General features: G+C 53.1%; 1 protein-coding gene across 1 annotated transcript in view; it reads left to right on the forward strand.

The window, feature by feature from the left end:
* The window catches only part of ANKS1A (ankyrin repeat and sterile alpha motif domain containing 1A), a gene marked incomplete at its 3' end in the record, with an annotated part of 148,998 nt that overhangs the window by 96,936 nt on the left and 37,875 nt on the right, over window positions 1-14,187 (forward strand). Inside the window, exon 12 of the mRNA XM_006104717.3 lies at window positions 11,443-12,029. Within this exon, the coding sequence (XP_006104779.2) occupies window positions 11,443-12,029 (587 nt within the window). The remainder of the gene's footprint in view (window positions 1-11,442; window positions 12,030-14,187) is intronic.

Below are 14,187 nucleotides of genomic sequence, written 5' to 3' on the forward strand. Positions count from 1 at the left end.
CAGGGAAACCCCTGGGATTGGATAAAAAGTAAAATGATGGACACACACTTAGGTGGGTGCAGGAACAATTAACATGATGATGAAGGAATTTATGGTACCTGTCCAGATACAGGGAAGTCACAAGTTACCCAGACATTTCAAGGGAATGTTATCATAGATGCAAAAAGACAGATAGGCTCAGTTAAGGTAAAGGTTGACCTTGTCAGTGAAGATACTGGCCTAGGACGTCACTGCCCACCATAACTGCTTTTAGTTAAAGTTTAATTTCAGACCATCCTTTGTGGTGACTTTAGGTCTCCGAGTTTGCAAGACCGCCATGCAGGCCTCTCCTGAGCTTGTCAGGTCAGCATGTGGCCCCTTTCGTCCACACCTTAGAGAACAAGTAATTAATGGAATGTGTGTTTGAAAACAGTTCTCGGTGGGGGAAGAATTATTAGCATCATGAAGGGGGAGGATTCTAATTCTCCCTCCCTCCTTCCCTTCTTTCCTTTTTGTTAAATCTCACCAGAGGGTATTTTTTCCATTGCTTTTTCAGAGAGAGAGAGGAGAGTGAAACACATTGATTGGTTGCCTCCTGCATGCACCCCTACTGGGGGCAGGGCCACAACCCAGGTACATGCCCTTGATCAGGAATCAAACTGAGACCCTTTAGTTTAACTACTGGGCAACATCGGCCAGGACAATTCTTTCTCGCTTCCAAAGGCTTGGTCTAGAACTCTGACAAGGTAGTGGGCTCAGCCTTTGGAAGGAAGAAAAAGGGAAAGTCGGTGAACTTTAAAGAGGGCCAGTCTGCTTGGCTGCCAGGTGCCCTGGGTAGGGATGTGCTTTCCCCAGAGCGAGAGACCTCGGATTAGGAAGGGAACTCGCCGCTGAGGAGAATTGCAGCCTCACATGTAGTCCTGCCGTGCTCGGGCCTCGTCCAGCCCTGCAGTGCGGCTACCGTGGGAGTGGGTGGCCCGGGCGCAGGGTTAACTGAGCCACAGCGAGGGGCGTGCCTGCCTCCAGGCTAGCTGCTGGGATCCAACACTGAATATGAAACGGACTCTACCAGTTACTCAGGAGCCTGGAAGGAATGCCCACTGGGGATGGTAAAAGTGAGGCAAGTCATTTCCCACTAACGTCAGGATCTTAGGCAGCTTTTATGAATTAAAATACCAGTTTTCAAAAGGTCATGTTAATGAGACTACCAGAGCTTTCAGACTTCCAAGAAACTACAGTGTGAGGGGTGGGATGTGAGATTTTTAAAAATCATTACATTTGTATTAGCACACTGGAAAAAAGTTTGAAAAAATACAGAAGTGAATACAAATAAAATGTTCAGATTCTCCTCGCCTCCCTGCTGCTCACAGTTGCCAGAGGCGACCACAGTGGGAATGTGTGGTGTGTACTCCGGGCCATTGGCTATTTTTATACAAAAGCATCTGTGTGAGATTGTTTTATGTGTTTCCGACCTAAAATGGGGATCATATTTTACAAACTATTTTGCAAACTTGGTTTTTTGGTTTGGTTTTGTTTTTACTTTGTTTATAGATTATGGGTACAATTTTGTCTTAGTTCTTAGAAATCTACTTTTTCTTTTTTAATGGTTAAATACCCCATGACTCATTTTCCCATTCGCCATGATGGATGGTTCAATTGCCTCCAGTATTTCTCTGTGATAAATTATGCTGCTGTGGACATTCCATACACACATTCTTACATGCCGATAAGACTGTTTCTTAAGAGACTGATAGAGAGGGGACTAGTCAGCCAGGGTAGGTGCACGTCCGGGTCTGTTGGAGCTAAATTAACTCCTTCAGTGGTGAGTGAGCTCACTCGCTTCCCCACCTTCACCGGCACATTATTCCTCTAATGTTTTTCACCATGATAAGCAAGGAGTGTGTTTTGAAATTGGTATTTGCATAATTAGTGAACTTGAGCATCTTGTCGATTAGTGTTCTATATTTGGTCTGCGAGTTGCCAATTTTTTCTCTCGATTTTACTACGTAGAAATTATTGGTGGTGGAAACATTTCATATAAGTACTGATAATATTTTGCCAAAGTGATACTCAGAGGAAAGTGTATACCCTTAAATTTATTAGTTAAAAAACGAGAAAGACTAAAACTTAACCAAGAGAAAGTAGCAGAGAGTAATTAATAAAGGTAAAGCAGATCATTTACTTCACATACTTTATGGAATGCACATTACACTTGAGTTAAATAAAGAAAAAATAAAAGCAGAATTAATAAAGTGAAAAAACAAAGCAATAGGCTTGATCATTACAATGAAAACTTGTTTCTAGTTTAAAAGATATCTGACAATTCTGATCAAGAAAAGAGAAATAAAAAACACATTAGAATAATATAAAGAATATATATAAGCACAATTCAGACATTTTAAAAGTAATACTGTGTAAATGTTTTACATTAATGTAAGAGTGTGCAGAAGCCTACATATAAATAGTTTAAAACTATACAGTAAATCTTTACTTTTCCAAAACACAAATAATAAAAATAATAAGGGAATTGATAGAAATAAGTTTTACGTGGTTAGTTACTGTTGCTACCGTCCCCTGGGGTGGATGCTCGGGGAGAGTGCCTGGGCACCACGACGGGCTGAGGTGGGGTTCCGCTGGCATTTCGTTGCTGGTGACCAGGAATGCTAAGCACCTTACACTGTGCAGGACAGTCCTTCACAGGGAGAACTTCTCCACCAGACACGCCATCTGTGTCTGCAGATGTGACAAAATCTCCATCGGGATCCAAGAGGCAGAAAACTCATCCCCCGAGACAGGCATCGGGCCAGGTGGTTTTGTGATCGTTTCATCCAGCGGGTATTCCTCTGCGGCTGAAATGGCTTCAGATGTGGGGGAAGTCTTCTGAAGCCATTGTTTGGGGCCAGCGTAACTGAGAACAGTGCTTCCTGTTTCCTGGCGCCTCGGCATTGATTTCTCTTCAGTGTTTAACTCTTTGCCAGCTGGACCTGCTGGCCACACTGCTGCTCAGGAGACCGTGGGCAGGTTTGATAGCAAGAGGGGAAGTGGCCGGGAGCTCTGCAGGTCGCTCTCTGTGTGCTTTTCGGTAGCACTGGGTCCCCTTAGCGCAGCACCATGACGGGTGATCACCGAAGACGGCCACACGCGTGGGCTCATTGGCACGCAGCTACATGGCTGAGGCGCCTTCGGTGCAATTAATTCAGTCAGTACTCCTGAGAGCGTGCATTTAGGTCTGTGTGAGGTTTGTGTACGAGGATAACGACCTTTATCCTCATGGAGGGAAGGGGAAGAAAACTTACTGTAGCTTCTTCCTCTACTCCCAGGACTGCGGTGTAAGGCCTGGCTTTCCCCTGGGCCAGCTTGGGATTCTCAGTGTGCTTCCACCTGACTTCAGGAGGAAGATCAAATAGATGCTGTGTGCAGTCCACCGTTTTTACCTCGGAGTCCAGGCTAGCTTTTCCCGGTAGATTCCAGGGCGTAAGTTTGGGTGCTTTGCCAAAAGGCAAAAAGTGTAAATGACAGTTTCATAGTGACGCCTTATTTCCAGCAGCTTCCCTTCTCTCACCTTCTTGCATTAAGGAGCTCCTGCCAGAGGCCCCGCTGGAAAACGGTCTTGCTCTTTCCATTTATACTTCTGAGTTGGGATTGTCCACCTTTCTCTCCATTTTCAAACAAGCCCAAGCCTATGAACTACACATGTATATTTTCCTCCACCAAATGTATCGACAGCCATTTATTAAATTCTTAAATATAGTTTTATTGATTTCAGAGAGGAAGGGAGGGAGAGAGAGAGCTAGAAACATCAATGATGAGAGAGAATCATTGATTGGCTGCCTCCTGCACACCCCACACTGGGAATCGACCCCCCCAACCCCGGGCATGTGCCCTGACCAGGAATTGAACCATGACCTGCTGGTTCACAGGTTGACGCTCAACCACTGAGCCATGCCGGCTGGGCATGACAGCCATTTATTTACATATGGATACATGAGACATATGTAAAATAATCATAAAAAGCAGAGTATGTTAAAGTGGTCTAAAAGTAATTTTAGAGTTCAAAAGAGGGATAGATTGTGTCAGTGTAAGCGATCAGGAATGGCTTTATAAAAGAGGTGGTGTTTGAGCTGAACCCCAAAATCAAGAGTTCTGCTTGATAGGCGGAAGTCAGGAGGAAGGAGCGTGCATTCCAGGCAGAGGGAGTGGCATAAACAGCAGTACGATGGTGGCAGATGATAGAGCACGTGTTTGGAAAACGGTAAGAATCAGTTTGGCTGGAACGAAGAACTGGCCATGGAGTATTGGATCTCTGATGTCAGCCTTTATTCCAGAGACAGTGCCGTGTTGTGGAAACATTTGCATGAGGCGACCGGGAAGAAGCCATTCTTTAAGTTTGAATAATTGTGGGTCTTAGATTGCAGGCGGGAGAGACTGGAGGCAGGAATAACCTGAAGTCAGGAGTCTTCAAGGAATCTCTTACAGGAAACTAGAGCCCAAATTAGGGGACAGTAGGAAGTGATCGACGGGGGGCATAGATGACAGAGATATTGAGGAGGACCTTACAGTGAAATGTGGAAGAATGAGGAGGAGAGGGTCTTGAGGATGATGCTGAGGTTTTGAACCTGGTTCATGGGGATGGCACTGTGCAACCAATAGAAATAGGGGATGGAAGGAAGGACATGTTTGAGGAAAGATGTTAAGTTCAATTTTGAATATAAGTTTTAGGTGTTTAAGGTTCCAGGAGAACATCCCGGTAAAGATACTCCATAAACACTTAGAAATATGGGTACAATGTTCAAGAGAGATGTAAAGATCAGAAAAACAGATATGTTCATGAGTCATCAAGTTGAGGTGATAGTTAACATAAAGGATACTCAATTGTAGAGGAGAAGACTAGAGAGATTGAAGAAGTCAAGAACAGATCTAGTCAGAGGCACAAGGGGAAGAAACTTAAGAGTAACCAGGATCAGGCAGTGTCTTTGAAGCCAAGGCTGGATGTGACGGAAACCAATTAACGGGCTTAAACAAGGTCGAAGTCCAGAGGTAAGGAGTCCGGGCTAGTTCATGAAGGTCAAGGACCCAGCTTCCTTCTGCCATTTCCTGGTTCAGGATGACTACTCAAGCTGTCAGCACAGGAAGGAAGAAGGGGGAGAAGAGGGCACGTGTTGAAGACCGTTCTCAAAAGTTGCACAGACCACTTTCACTTATAACCTACTAGGGGCCCAGTGCACGAATTTGTGCACCTTGAAAGGAACTCTGGGCCGAGAGCTGCGGTGGGCACAGGGGTGGGTCTCGGCCCATTCTCCGGGCCCCTGCCTAGCCCCTCCCACCTTGGCCTTCAGTCCCTGTCTCCCGGCAACCCTGCTCCTGCCGCCGCAGCTCCCACGCGCTGGCAGTGCTGGACCCTCTCATACCCGCTGATGGTGCAGAGTGATTGGGGCTGACACCAGCAGCGGGTGTGAGGGGCCGGTGTCATCAGCGGGTGCGAGCGGTGGTTGCTGCCCCGATCACCCCTCAGGAGCAGGGGGAAGTGGAGAAGCCCTCAGGGGCGATTGGGACCAGCAGCCGCCACTCGCACCCGCTGACAGCATTGAGTGATCAGGGTGTCTGTAGTGGGTGTGAGCGGTGGCTCCAGCGCCAGCTGTAGGTACGAGTGGGGTCGTCGCTGGCAGTGGGTGTGAGCGGTGGCACCGTTGCCGGCAGCGGGTACGAGAAGTGGCTGCTGGCCCCAATTGCCTCTCAGGAGCAGGGGGAGGTGGAGAAGCCCTGAGGGGCGATCGGGGCGGTGCCAGGTGCCAGCAGCAGGTGCAAGCACCTGGCAGGACCATGGCACATGGAAGCAAAGAATTTTCAGTAACCACCAGAGGCTCGCCCGATGACAGCAACCGGCACCCTGCCTTGGTCTGGCGCCCCTGCTCACCTGCTTCACCATCCTGCCACGGCTGATGCCCACCATGTCCACGCTCTGCCGCCTGCTGCCGACACCCACCATGTTCTGCACGCGGCTCCTGGTGGTCAGCGCACGTCATAGCAACTGGTTGTTTAGTTGTTCCACCATTCAGTCTATTTGCATATTAGGGTTTTATATATGTAGATTGGCCAGAACTTGGTCATGTGGCTACACTTGGCTACAGTGAAGATGGGAAATGTAGTCTTCATTCTAGGTGGCTGTGAACCAATCTAAAAATTCCTATAACCCAGGAAGAAGGGGGCAAGCAGTTATTAGTGCCAGGTGATGCAGAAAAGGCTGGACAGGTGAAGTTTAGAAAAAGGGTTAGGCGATTAGGAGGCCATTAGTAAATCCCAGACAGGGAAATGCTTCCCTGAGGCAGGTGGGAAGCGATGAAATCATCCCCATGTTTGGATGTAGAGTGGTTCAGGAAGTTTGATCTAAGTCTCCTCAGGAAATTCGTGACTATCTTCCAGGCGTATGTATAGGTGCTGTGGGAAAGATGACAGTTTGAAAAGAGTGGAAGAGGTGAGGAATCGATCTTAAGGAGATATCACAGTTCTCAGGAGATGTGCAAAAGGATGGCTGGCTTGGCTTCTTGCTCTGCCGCTCATTGGCTGATGACTTTGAGGAGTCATTTAACCTCTTTAAGCCTCATTTTCTACGTGTAAAATAGGAATACAAATTCTTACCTCATGGATGCCGTGGTTATTAAAAAACATTACTTAGCACAGAATCACTAGCTCCTAGTACATTGAAGCGATTGGAAGCAGCTGAGCTAGAGGAATGGGTAGAGGACGCAGTCAGTTGTTTCTTGAGTATTCGGCTCAACATTCCAGCAACCGGAGAGGAGGAAGCACATGGCTGTGCATGCCCACGTTGGAACTGGCAGGAGATCAAGGAGCAGAGTGGCGAGTGTGCTGTTAAATCAGGCACAGATGTCGCTGGTCGCACATCCCCAGAGCTGGCGGGTTACCGTATTTTTCCGTGTATAAGATGCCCCCATGTATAAGACGCCCCCCACTTTTCCAACCCAAAATTAGGAAATCAATGTTTTAAATATTTTGCTGGTTTTCCTCTTACGGCCTTATTTTTTGGCATCTTAAGGAGTTGCTCTTCCTGTTTTCTCCACGGTCTGATCACACACTCGGTGGGAGGAGGTCCAAACGGTCTCTCTGCAGCTCTGTTTCCATGCTCTTTTGCATAGCTGATGGCATTCAGTTTGAATTTTGCAGAGTAAGACAATCGATTACTGGTATTTATCTTTTTATTTTTTGACATCTTTATGGGCTCAGGTCCCTGTTGCATCTGCGCACTCGCCACCTCCGCCTCCAATTATGGCATCAGCTGACGTCAATAACAATCATGCTTGTGATTGGAGGAAGCCTGTTTGACAAGGTATGGGCAGCTAGGCACCCATGGCTCCCTCCTCGGCTGTCCCTCGATTTTAAGAAAAAAATAGCGTCTTATACACGGAAAAATACGGTAACCAGGGCAGTTTGAGGAGCCAGAGGTCCAACAGCAGGCAGTGTATAGGCTCAGGAGGTGCTGAAGGACATGGCGGGGACCTGAGGGCATCGGGACAAGTTGATGGGCCCCAGAGCAGTGCTGTATCGAGGGTGCTGCTTAGGGTGGCGAGGCCCCTGGCCACTGTGACATGTCACCTTGAACCAAACTTGCAAGACTACTGGGCCTGCCCTGGCGCCCGAGTTTTATTCCTGTTTACAGGGCCACTCAGGAGATACCTGGCTCTTGGCGGAGTCGGGAGAAAGGCACGCAGTCTCTGCGAACAGTGTCCGCATGGGGAGCAGTGGGGATGGCTGTAGATGGAAGAGGATGATAGGAAGGCAGCTTCCGTTTTCTGAATGCTTCTTACGGGCCAGCCACGTGCTGAGTTCGTTTACACGCTCAGGTCATCAAATATCCAGACAGACCTTCTGGGAGGGGCTGTTTTTACCCCAGTTAAGTAGATGAGGAAGACGTTAGGTGTTAGAGCTGGGCCTTAAGCCCTGGTTGGCTGGGTCCAAAGCCTCTTTAGCCATGAGGTTAAGTCATTTCACCCAGATCCCTGCTCTGCTGCTCACATTCTTAACAGCAGGAGCTGGGAGGAACGTGGGTCGTCTATGCACAGGTTCAAGCCATGCTCCTCAAGCCCTAGAATTCAGCCCAGCCGCTCATTTTTGAAAAAGACCCAGAGAGGAAAAGCCGCCGGGCTGGTGCAGCTGGGGCCTCCCCTTCTGTTTCTCTGGTCGCCACGGACCAGAGTAGCCTCAGTCTACTTGTCTGCTCAGATGCGATGTCCAGCCTTTGTCTGCATGACCTAGTCAGCAGCTCCCCTCTGGGGAAAGTGGGGTGACCCTGCAAAAGCAGGTTTCTGATGCTCACACAGCACCTAAGCCATTAGAGGGTTCAGTCCTGATGGGACAGAGCAGAGCAGTCTGGGAAAGGGGAGAACCCCAGCTTTCTCCTCTGGGTCTGGGGATTGATTTGACTTAGAGAGTCCTCCCATGAGCCCCATTTTTCATTCTAATTTAAATGGGCAGGGGTGACTAAGAATGTGTAAATGTTAAAATGTTATTATTCCAAAGCCCTTGAGGTCCCCACGGATCATCACAGTAATTACATGCAGCCTGGCGGACCCCTTGCTTCAGCAGCTCATGGCGTGCAGGAAAGTGAATTATGGTGGCAAGTTGAAGGGGCTGGGGATTAGCAGGCTGGAGTGTCCTATTCCGTGGAGCAGCTGGCCTTGGTGTAGGAGGGCGAGCGCGAGGAAACGGGCCTCCGCACGCCCTGCTCCCTTCTGTTCTCCCCCAGAAGCCAGGCTGCGAGGAGTGCCGGGGCAGGTGGGAGGAGGGTGGGAGCCTTGCCATTCCAAAGGCGGGAGCACGGTGAGTGCCCGTCAGGCCTGAGGGTCCTCTGGTGATTTCTTATGCTCCATACAGTATTGGTTTCTCTAATGGGACTATGACCCTCAGAAATTCTTCCTCTTCACATGTTTCCTTCTTCCATAAGTTTCCATTTCTCTGTTCTGCCCACTTCCTTCCCCCGGCATGAGTCTGGTATTGAGCTGTTGGCATCGGTCTCTCTTTCTTCATTGAAGGCTCGCCTGAATGGCAGCTGCTAGACAGGGCCTCATTGTCGGTCCCCGGCAGCAGGCAGAGCATGTCCACCCACGCAGCGCGGCCACACAGGCTCCTGATTCTGGGCTGTGGTGTTTCTCTTTTGTTGTTGGACTTACCCCCCCTCCGAGCCTCCCCCCAAGCTGTTAAATAAGAAGCTAGAAGCTGATGCAAAGAAATGGCAGCCTGTGCTCCGGTTACAGTCCTTCCTGTGTCCAGCAGTCAGAGGGTCAGGCACCCTGGGCAGGACCTGCGGGGGCTGGCCATTAGGATAAGTCCTCGAGGTGGCAGGTTTTGCAGTCCCCCATCGTCATTGGACGTCAAGTGCCGTCCTCTCGGGCCCCACCCGGCAGCACAGGGCGGCTTTGTTCAGGCGCCAGGGTTCCTGTGTGCTCCTGGCCCTGGAGGCATGGTGTCCGGGGCTGAGCCTGGCTGTGTGGAGCTCTGTGTTCCCAGCGTCTCTTCTCCCTGGGGACTGATTGGCCTGTTCTGTGCTTGTTCCGTGCTCTGCCCCTGACCTCTGGGGAGCAGGGCCTGTGAGGTAGGGTGAGAGTCCTGGAGCAGTCGAGTGTAGAAGAAGGAGACGCTAAAGTTCATACTTGTGGGCAGAGTGCTGTTAACCGCGCCGCCCCGCAGCTCTGCAGGCTGCTCTTCTCGAGAGGGTGGGGGAGTGGAGCCAGCCCTGGTCCTGGGCAGACCTCAGGGTGACGGGTGACAGGTTCACTGAGCTGGTGTTGTCCCTGCCTTCAGGTTGTCTGGAGGGAGCAGCGCTGGGGCACAGCACCCAGCACCGTGCCCTGCAGGGGGCCTGCCTTAGTGCACCGGGTTTCTGAAGGGCACCCCTCCCCGGGGCACTGAGCCTCAAGAAGGGTTCTCAGGCTGCAGGCAAACTGATGGGGGGCGTGGGTGCTACACAGGCCCAGGCCGGGCCCTGCAGTGCCCACGGAGGGGGAGAAGTTTGCCATCGCAGATGGGGAAGACTTGGGTTCTCATCACTACCCTAACATAAAAGGGATTTTGAAGGACCGTGCAGTCCAACCTACTTATTTTGGATACTGCAGCCCAGCAAGTAGAGCTCACTGCCAGGGCCGCACAGCTCACTGCCAGGGCCACACAGCTCACTGCCAGGGCAGTAGAACTCACTGCCAGGGCCGCACAGCTCTCAGGAGAGCCAGTGTCAGGCGCCTGGGTTAGAGCCTCCCCCTCGGACCCACCACCAGCGGCCTGGGGGCCTCCCACGTCTCATCTGTAAAAACAGCCAAACGCCACCCTCTCATCTAAGACTCGGATCTCAGGGACAGTTCTTGGGAGCTTTGGGCAGACTGGGGAGTCGTTTGGTGTGTGGGCATAGCTTCCACTGCAGAGGAAATAAAGCTGAATCCTGGCTCTGGAATGTGTGCTGGGACTGGATGCAGGGCTGTCTTCCGCCTGCTGGCGTGGGTCAGAACCTCCTCGTGGGCCCGCTCGTGCGGGCGAGCCCTCGGCGTCCCGTGTTGGACGCTGACTTGGTCAGTTTTTATGCTCCTCCAGGGCAGAGGCGTTGGTGCGGGGCGTCGGGCGCTGGGTGTGAGTCTGGAGGCCCAGGAGCCTCCTGGCACTGGCCGAGTAGACCGTTTTGTTGTCAGTGGACCAACTGGGGTTAAACTAAACCAGTCGGAGCAGCTGGGAGGCTCTGGGGCGGTGAGATGTGCACATTCTCAGGAAAAGAGGAAAGTGCTGCCGCAGAAGGAAGGATGAGGCGTGGACTTAGCCCCTCCGAGGAAGGAAGCGTCATTTCTCCCGCTTGTTTTGCACGTTCAGTTAAGGAATTCCAGAAGTTGCAGGTTGGGATCCTGACCTTCCCTTCCCTCCGTGCTGCTCGCCAGAGGGCGGGCGGGCGGGCGGCGGGCAGCGGCTCTGAATAACACTTGGCCTCCATGGGAGCCTATCAGATGTTCCAGGAGCCGGCCCTCGCTCACACTTGCTCGCTGGCACGCTCTCCCTCCCTCTCACTGTGCTCTCTGTGCGCTCACTCTCTCCTCTGTCCTTTCCCCAGGCAGGATATAGTTAGCACTTCTCGCCTTATATAGCAAGGTCTGGTCGTTAATGCTGACAGAAGCCTCACAACAGGGAAGGCTGCCAGGTGGCATTAACCAGGCCAGTGTTTGGAATTTCATAAATGCTCTGACTTTGGGTATAAATTGAGCATAAGAACAATGCGAAACTGTTTTCTTCCTTCCTCGCTCTTCTCCCCCTCTGCCCTCTCCCAGCCCATTCAGCACCTCTCTCTCTCCCTCTCTCTCTCCCCCCCCTCCCCCCTCTGTTTTTGAATTCCTCTGCTCTGCCGTCTGCTCGCTGCTTTGGAACTTTGTTGATTTTTGCCACGTTTAATTTTTTATTTCTCTCTCCGTCCACTTCAAGACCACAGGCGGAGCAGCAGCGGCCAGAGCCAGGACTCGGCGGAGGGGCAGAACGGGCAGGTCCCCGAGCAGTTCTCCGGGCTCCTCCACGGCTCCTCCCCGGTGTACGAGGCGGGGCAGGACGCTTTCCAGCTGCTCTCTGCCCCCGGCCAGAGCCTTCCAGAAGGGTCCCCCGCGCAGGGCACCTGCCACGAGGCCAGCATGCAGCTGGAGGAGGCGGGCGTGCGCGCTCCTGGAGGCTCCCCGCCCGGCGGCCTGGACCAGAGTCAGAGAGGGGGCTACCCAGCCGGCCTGCCCACCGCCAACAGCCTACCGCACCCCGAAACTCTGACTCACACAGCATCTCCACACCCCGGTGGTGCCGAGGAGGGAGACCAGAGCGGGGCCAGAAGCCGAGTCCTTCCCACCAGCAAACCCAAAGTTGAACTCAAGCTCAGCCGCAGCTTGTCCAAGTCCGACTCCGACCTCCTGACCTGCTCGCCCACGGAGGACGCGGCCATGGGGAGCCGCAGCGAGTCCCTGTCCAACTGCAGCGTTGGGAAGAAGAGGCTGGAGAAGTCGCCGTCCTTCGCCTCGGAGTGGGATGAGGTAAGGACGCGTGGCGTCACGGGGAGCTGGCCACAGCCCACCCCGCTCGCTCCCTTGTGCGCGACTCCCAGGCCCAGGTTGTGGCCAGGGTGTCCCTGGCTCCTTCACTGTGGCCAGTGTGGCTCTGACCACTGAGGGAGGCAAGCCCTGAGTCAGCGAGGAGGGCGGAGGGCTTTGGGAGCAGCTGCTGAAAGGGGAGCCTCTGTGGTGGTTCTCACTGCGTCCCCTGGGAGACCCCCGCCTCTCCCAGCAGAATCTTCTGCCCACCCACATCCCCAGGATGGTGAGGCGAGGGTGAGGGGGTCAGGAAGCAGGTTGGTGGGGAGAGCATTCAGGTCTCCCACGAGCATTGTTGCAGAGTAACTGAAGTATGTACCGAGTGCTTCTCCGCGCCTGTGGCATGCCTAGCTGGGCAGAAGAATGTTTCTCAGAGGGTGGTAAACACCGGGGAATGTTGCAGGGCTACCCTGCAGGCTTCTGGCTGGGAGAAAGCTGCCTTTGAGGTGGACGGGACGGGGCCTGTCTCCCAGGAACACTTGCGGGAGATGAATTTAGCTCTTGCGAGGGGGAGCAGGACAGCTGGCACGTCCATGAAGCAGTCTGTGGACTGCATGCCTGGCCGGCTCTGTTCTGGTTGCAGCTGCAGAGCATGTATATCACAGCTAATCCCAGTTTCCTGTGGGCGCGGGCAGGCAGCTCCTGCAGCACCTTATCTCCAGGCAAGACCGTTGAGGGGGCTAGTGTGGGAGCCTGTGCCGGGCGCAAGCCACCGGCGGGAACCGGGAGGGACAGCGGCAGGCCCCGCAGAGGCCACACTGTGTGTGTGGGCACCTGTTCGCCACCTTTGTTTCCAGAGCAGTTCGCCTCACTCCAGTCCAGCAGGGAACGCGGCCTCTGGCCCAGGCTGCCGGGCAGGGAGCCGCCAGCAGAACTCATCTCTGAGGAAGATGAGTGCGCTGCGCTCTGCGATGGCGGGACAGGTGGAGAGAGAACAGCCTCGGGGACGTGTGAGCGGGAGGAAGGGGCTTCAGGAAATGCACAGAGAAGTGGGATTTGACGTGGAGTTAAAGGGCCAGTGTTGGCTTAAAACCAGATGGAAGGTAGTGGGATGAAGAGAATAGCGTGCACAAAGGCGTGGGCTTGGAAGCGCCGAGGTCACTGGGCCTCTGCCGGGTGTAGAGTTTGCATCGGGAGAGTGAGAAATGAGTAGAAAGTGAGACTGGGGCCATATTGTGGGAGGGCCTTGATTGGATCTGAAGGCAGTATCTCAGCAGGCGCCCGCCGTCGTACGGGCTCCACCGTTTCCCCAGAAGAAGCGCGTGCTCGCGAGGCGCCCCGCTTCACGGACGCCGGCTGTTTGGGCCAGTAAAGCCGTCGCCTCCTGGCATCTTACTGAGAGGAAGGGCATGTGCTGGGGCTTTCTTTGCAGGTGGACTTGCCGGGGGGACAGTGAGCCGGGGCCTGTGCAGGTGTCCCGGCCAGTCTGTGCATGGCCGGGGAGCGGTTACATTTTAAATGTGAAAAAACTAGAGGCAGTTGAGGTCTTAACGGGTAGAATCCTGAAGATGGAGCCTTGTTTGCAGAGTGAACGCAGCAGGCCCCCTGTGTCCACCCTCGGCGTGGCTTCTGAGTCCTGTTGTCGTTTTTCTGGAATCTGTATCGAGAGAGAAACCTCAGGAGCGTTTCCCAGGCTTCGGACACCTGCCTAGAGGGCACATCAGTCTGGTGCTCCCACTGCCCCTGGCAGCGCCCGAGGCTGCTGGTGCCTCTGGGCTGGCCGGTTTTTCTCTTTGTCTCACTGGATCCCCATGAGGTGGGGAGGGCTGCTCTAAGGGCTGGGCCCGGAGGCAGAGGAAGGCTCTGGGCCCAGGCGGCTGTGGTCCGGCACATGGTGAGTGAGTTGTGCTGTGAGCTGCCCAGGCCGCTGCTGGAAGGTGGTCCAGGCTGCCGGGCAGGGAGCCTCCACAAGGTCGTCCACGAGGCTCCGGCCCGGAGCCAGCAGACCTGGCTGTGAGCCCCAGCTCCACCGCCGCCGCCGATGCCTGGGAGGCCTCAGGAAGCCTCAGTTGTTGCTGTGAAGCAGAGGCAGTCAAATCTGTGTGTCAGGGTTGTTTTTACCAATTAGGCAAGTGCCTAGCACAGGCCCTTGTGTGTGAGA

Source organism: Myotis lucifugus, unplaced genomic scaffold (genome assembly GCF_000147115.1).
Source record: "Myotis lucifugus unplaced genomic scaffold, Myoluc2.0 scaffold_596, whole genome shotgun sequence".
Taxonomy (NCBI): Eukaryota; Metazoa; Chordata; class Mammalia; order Chiroptera; family Vespertilionidae; genus Myotis; species Myotis lucifugus.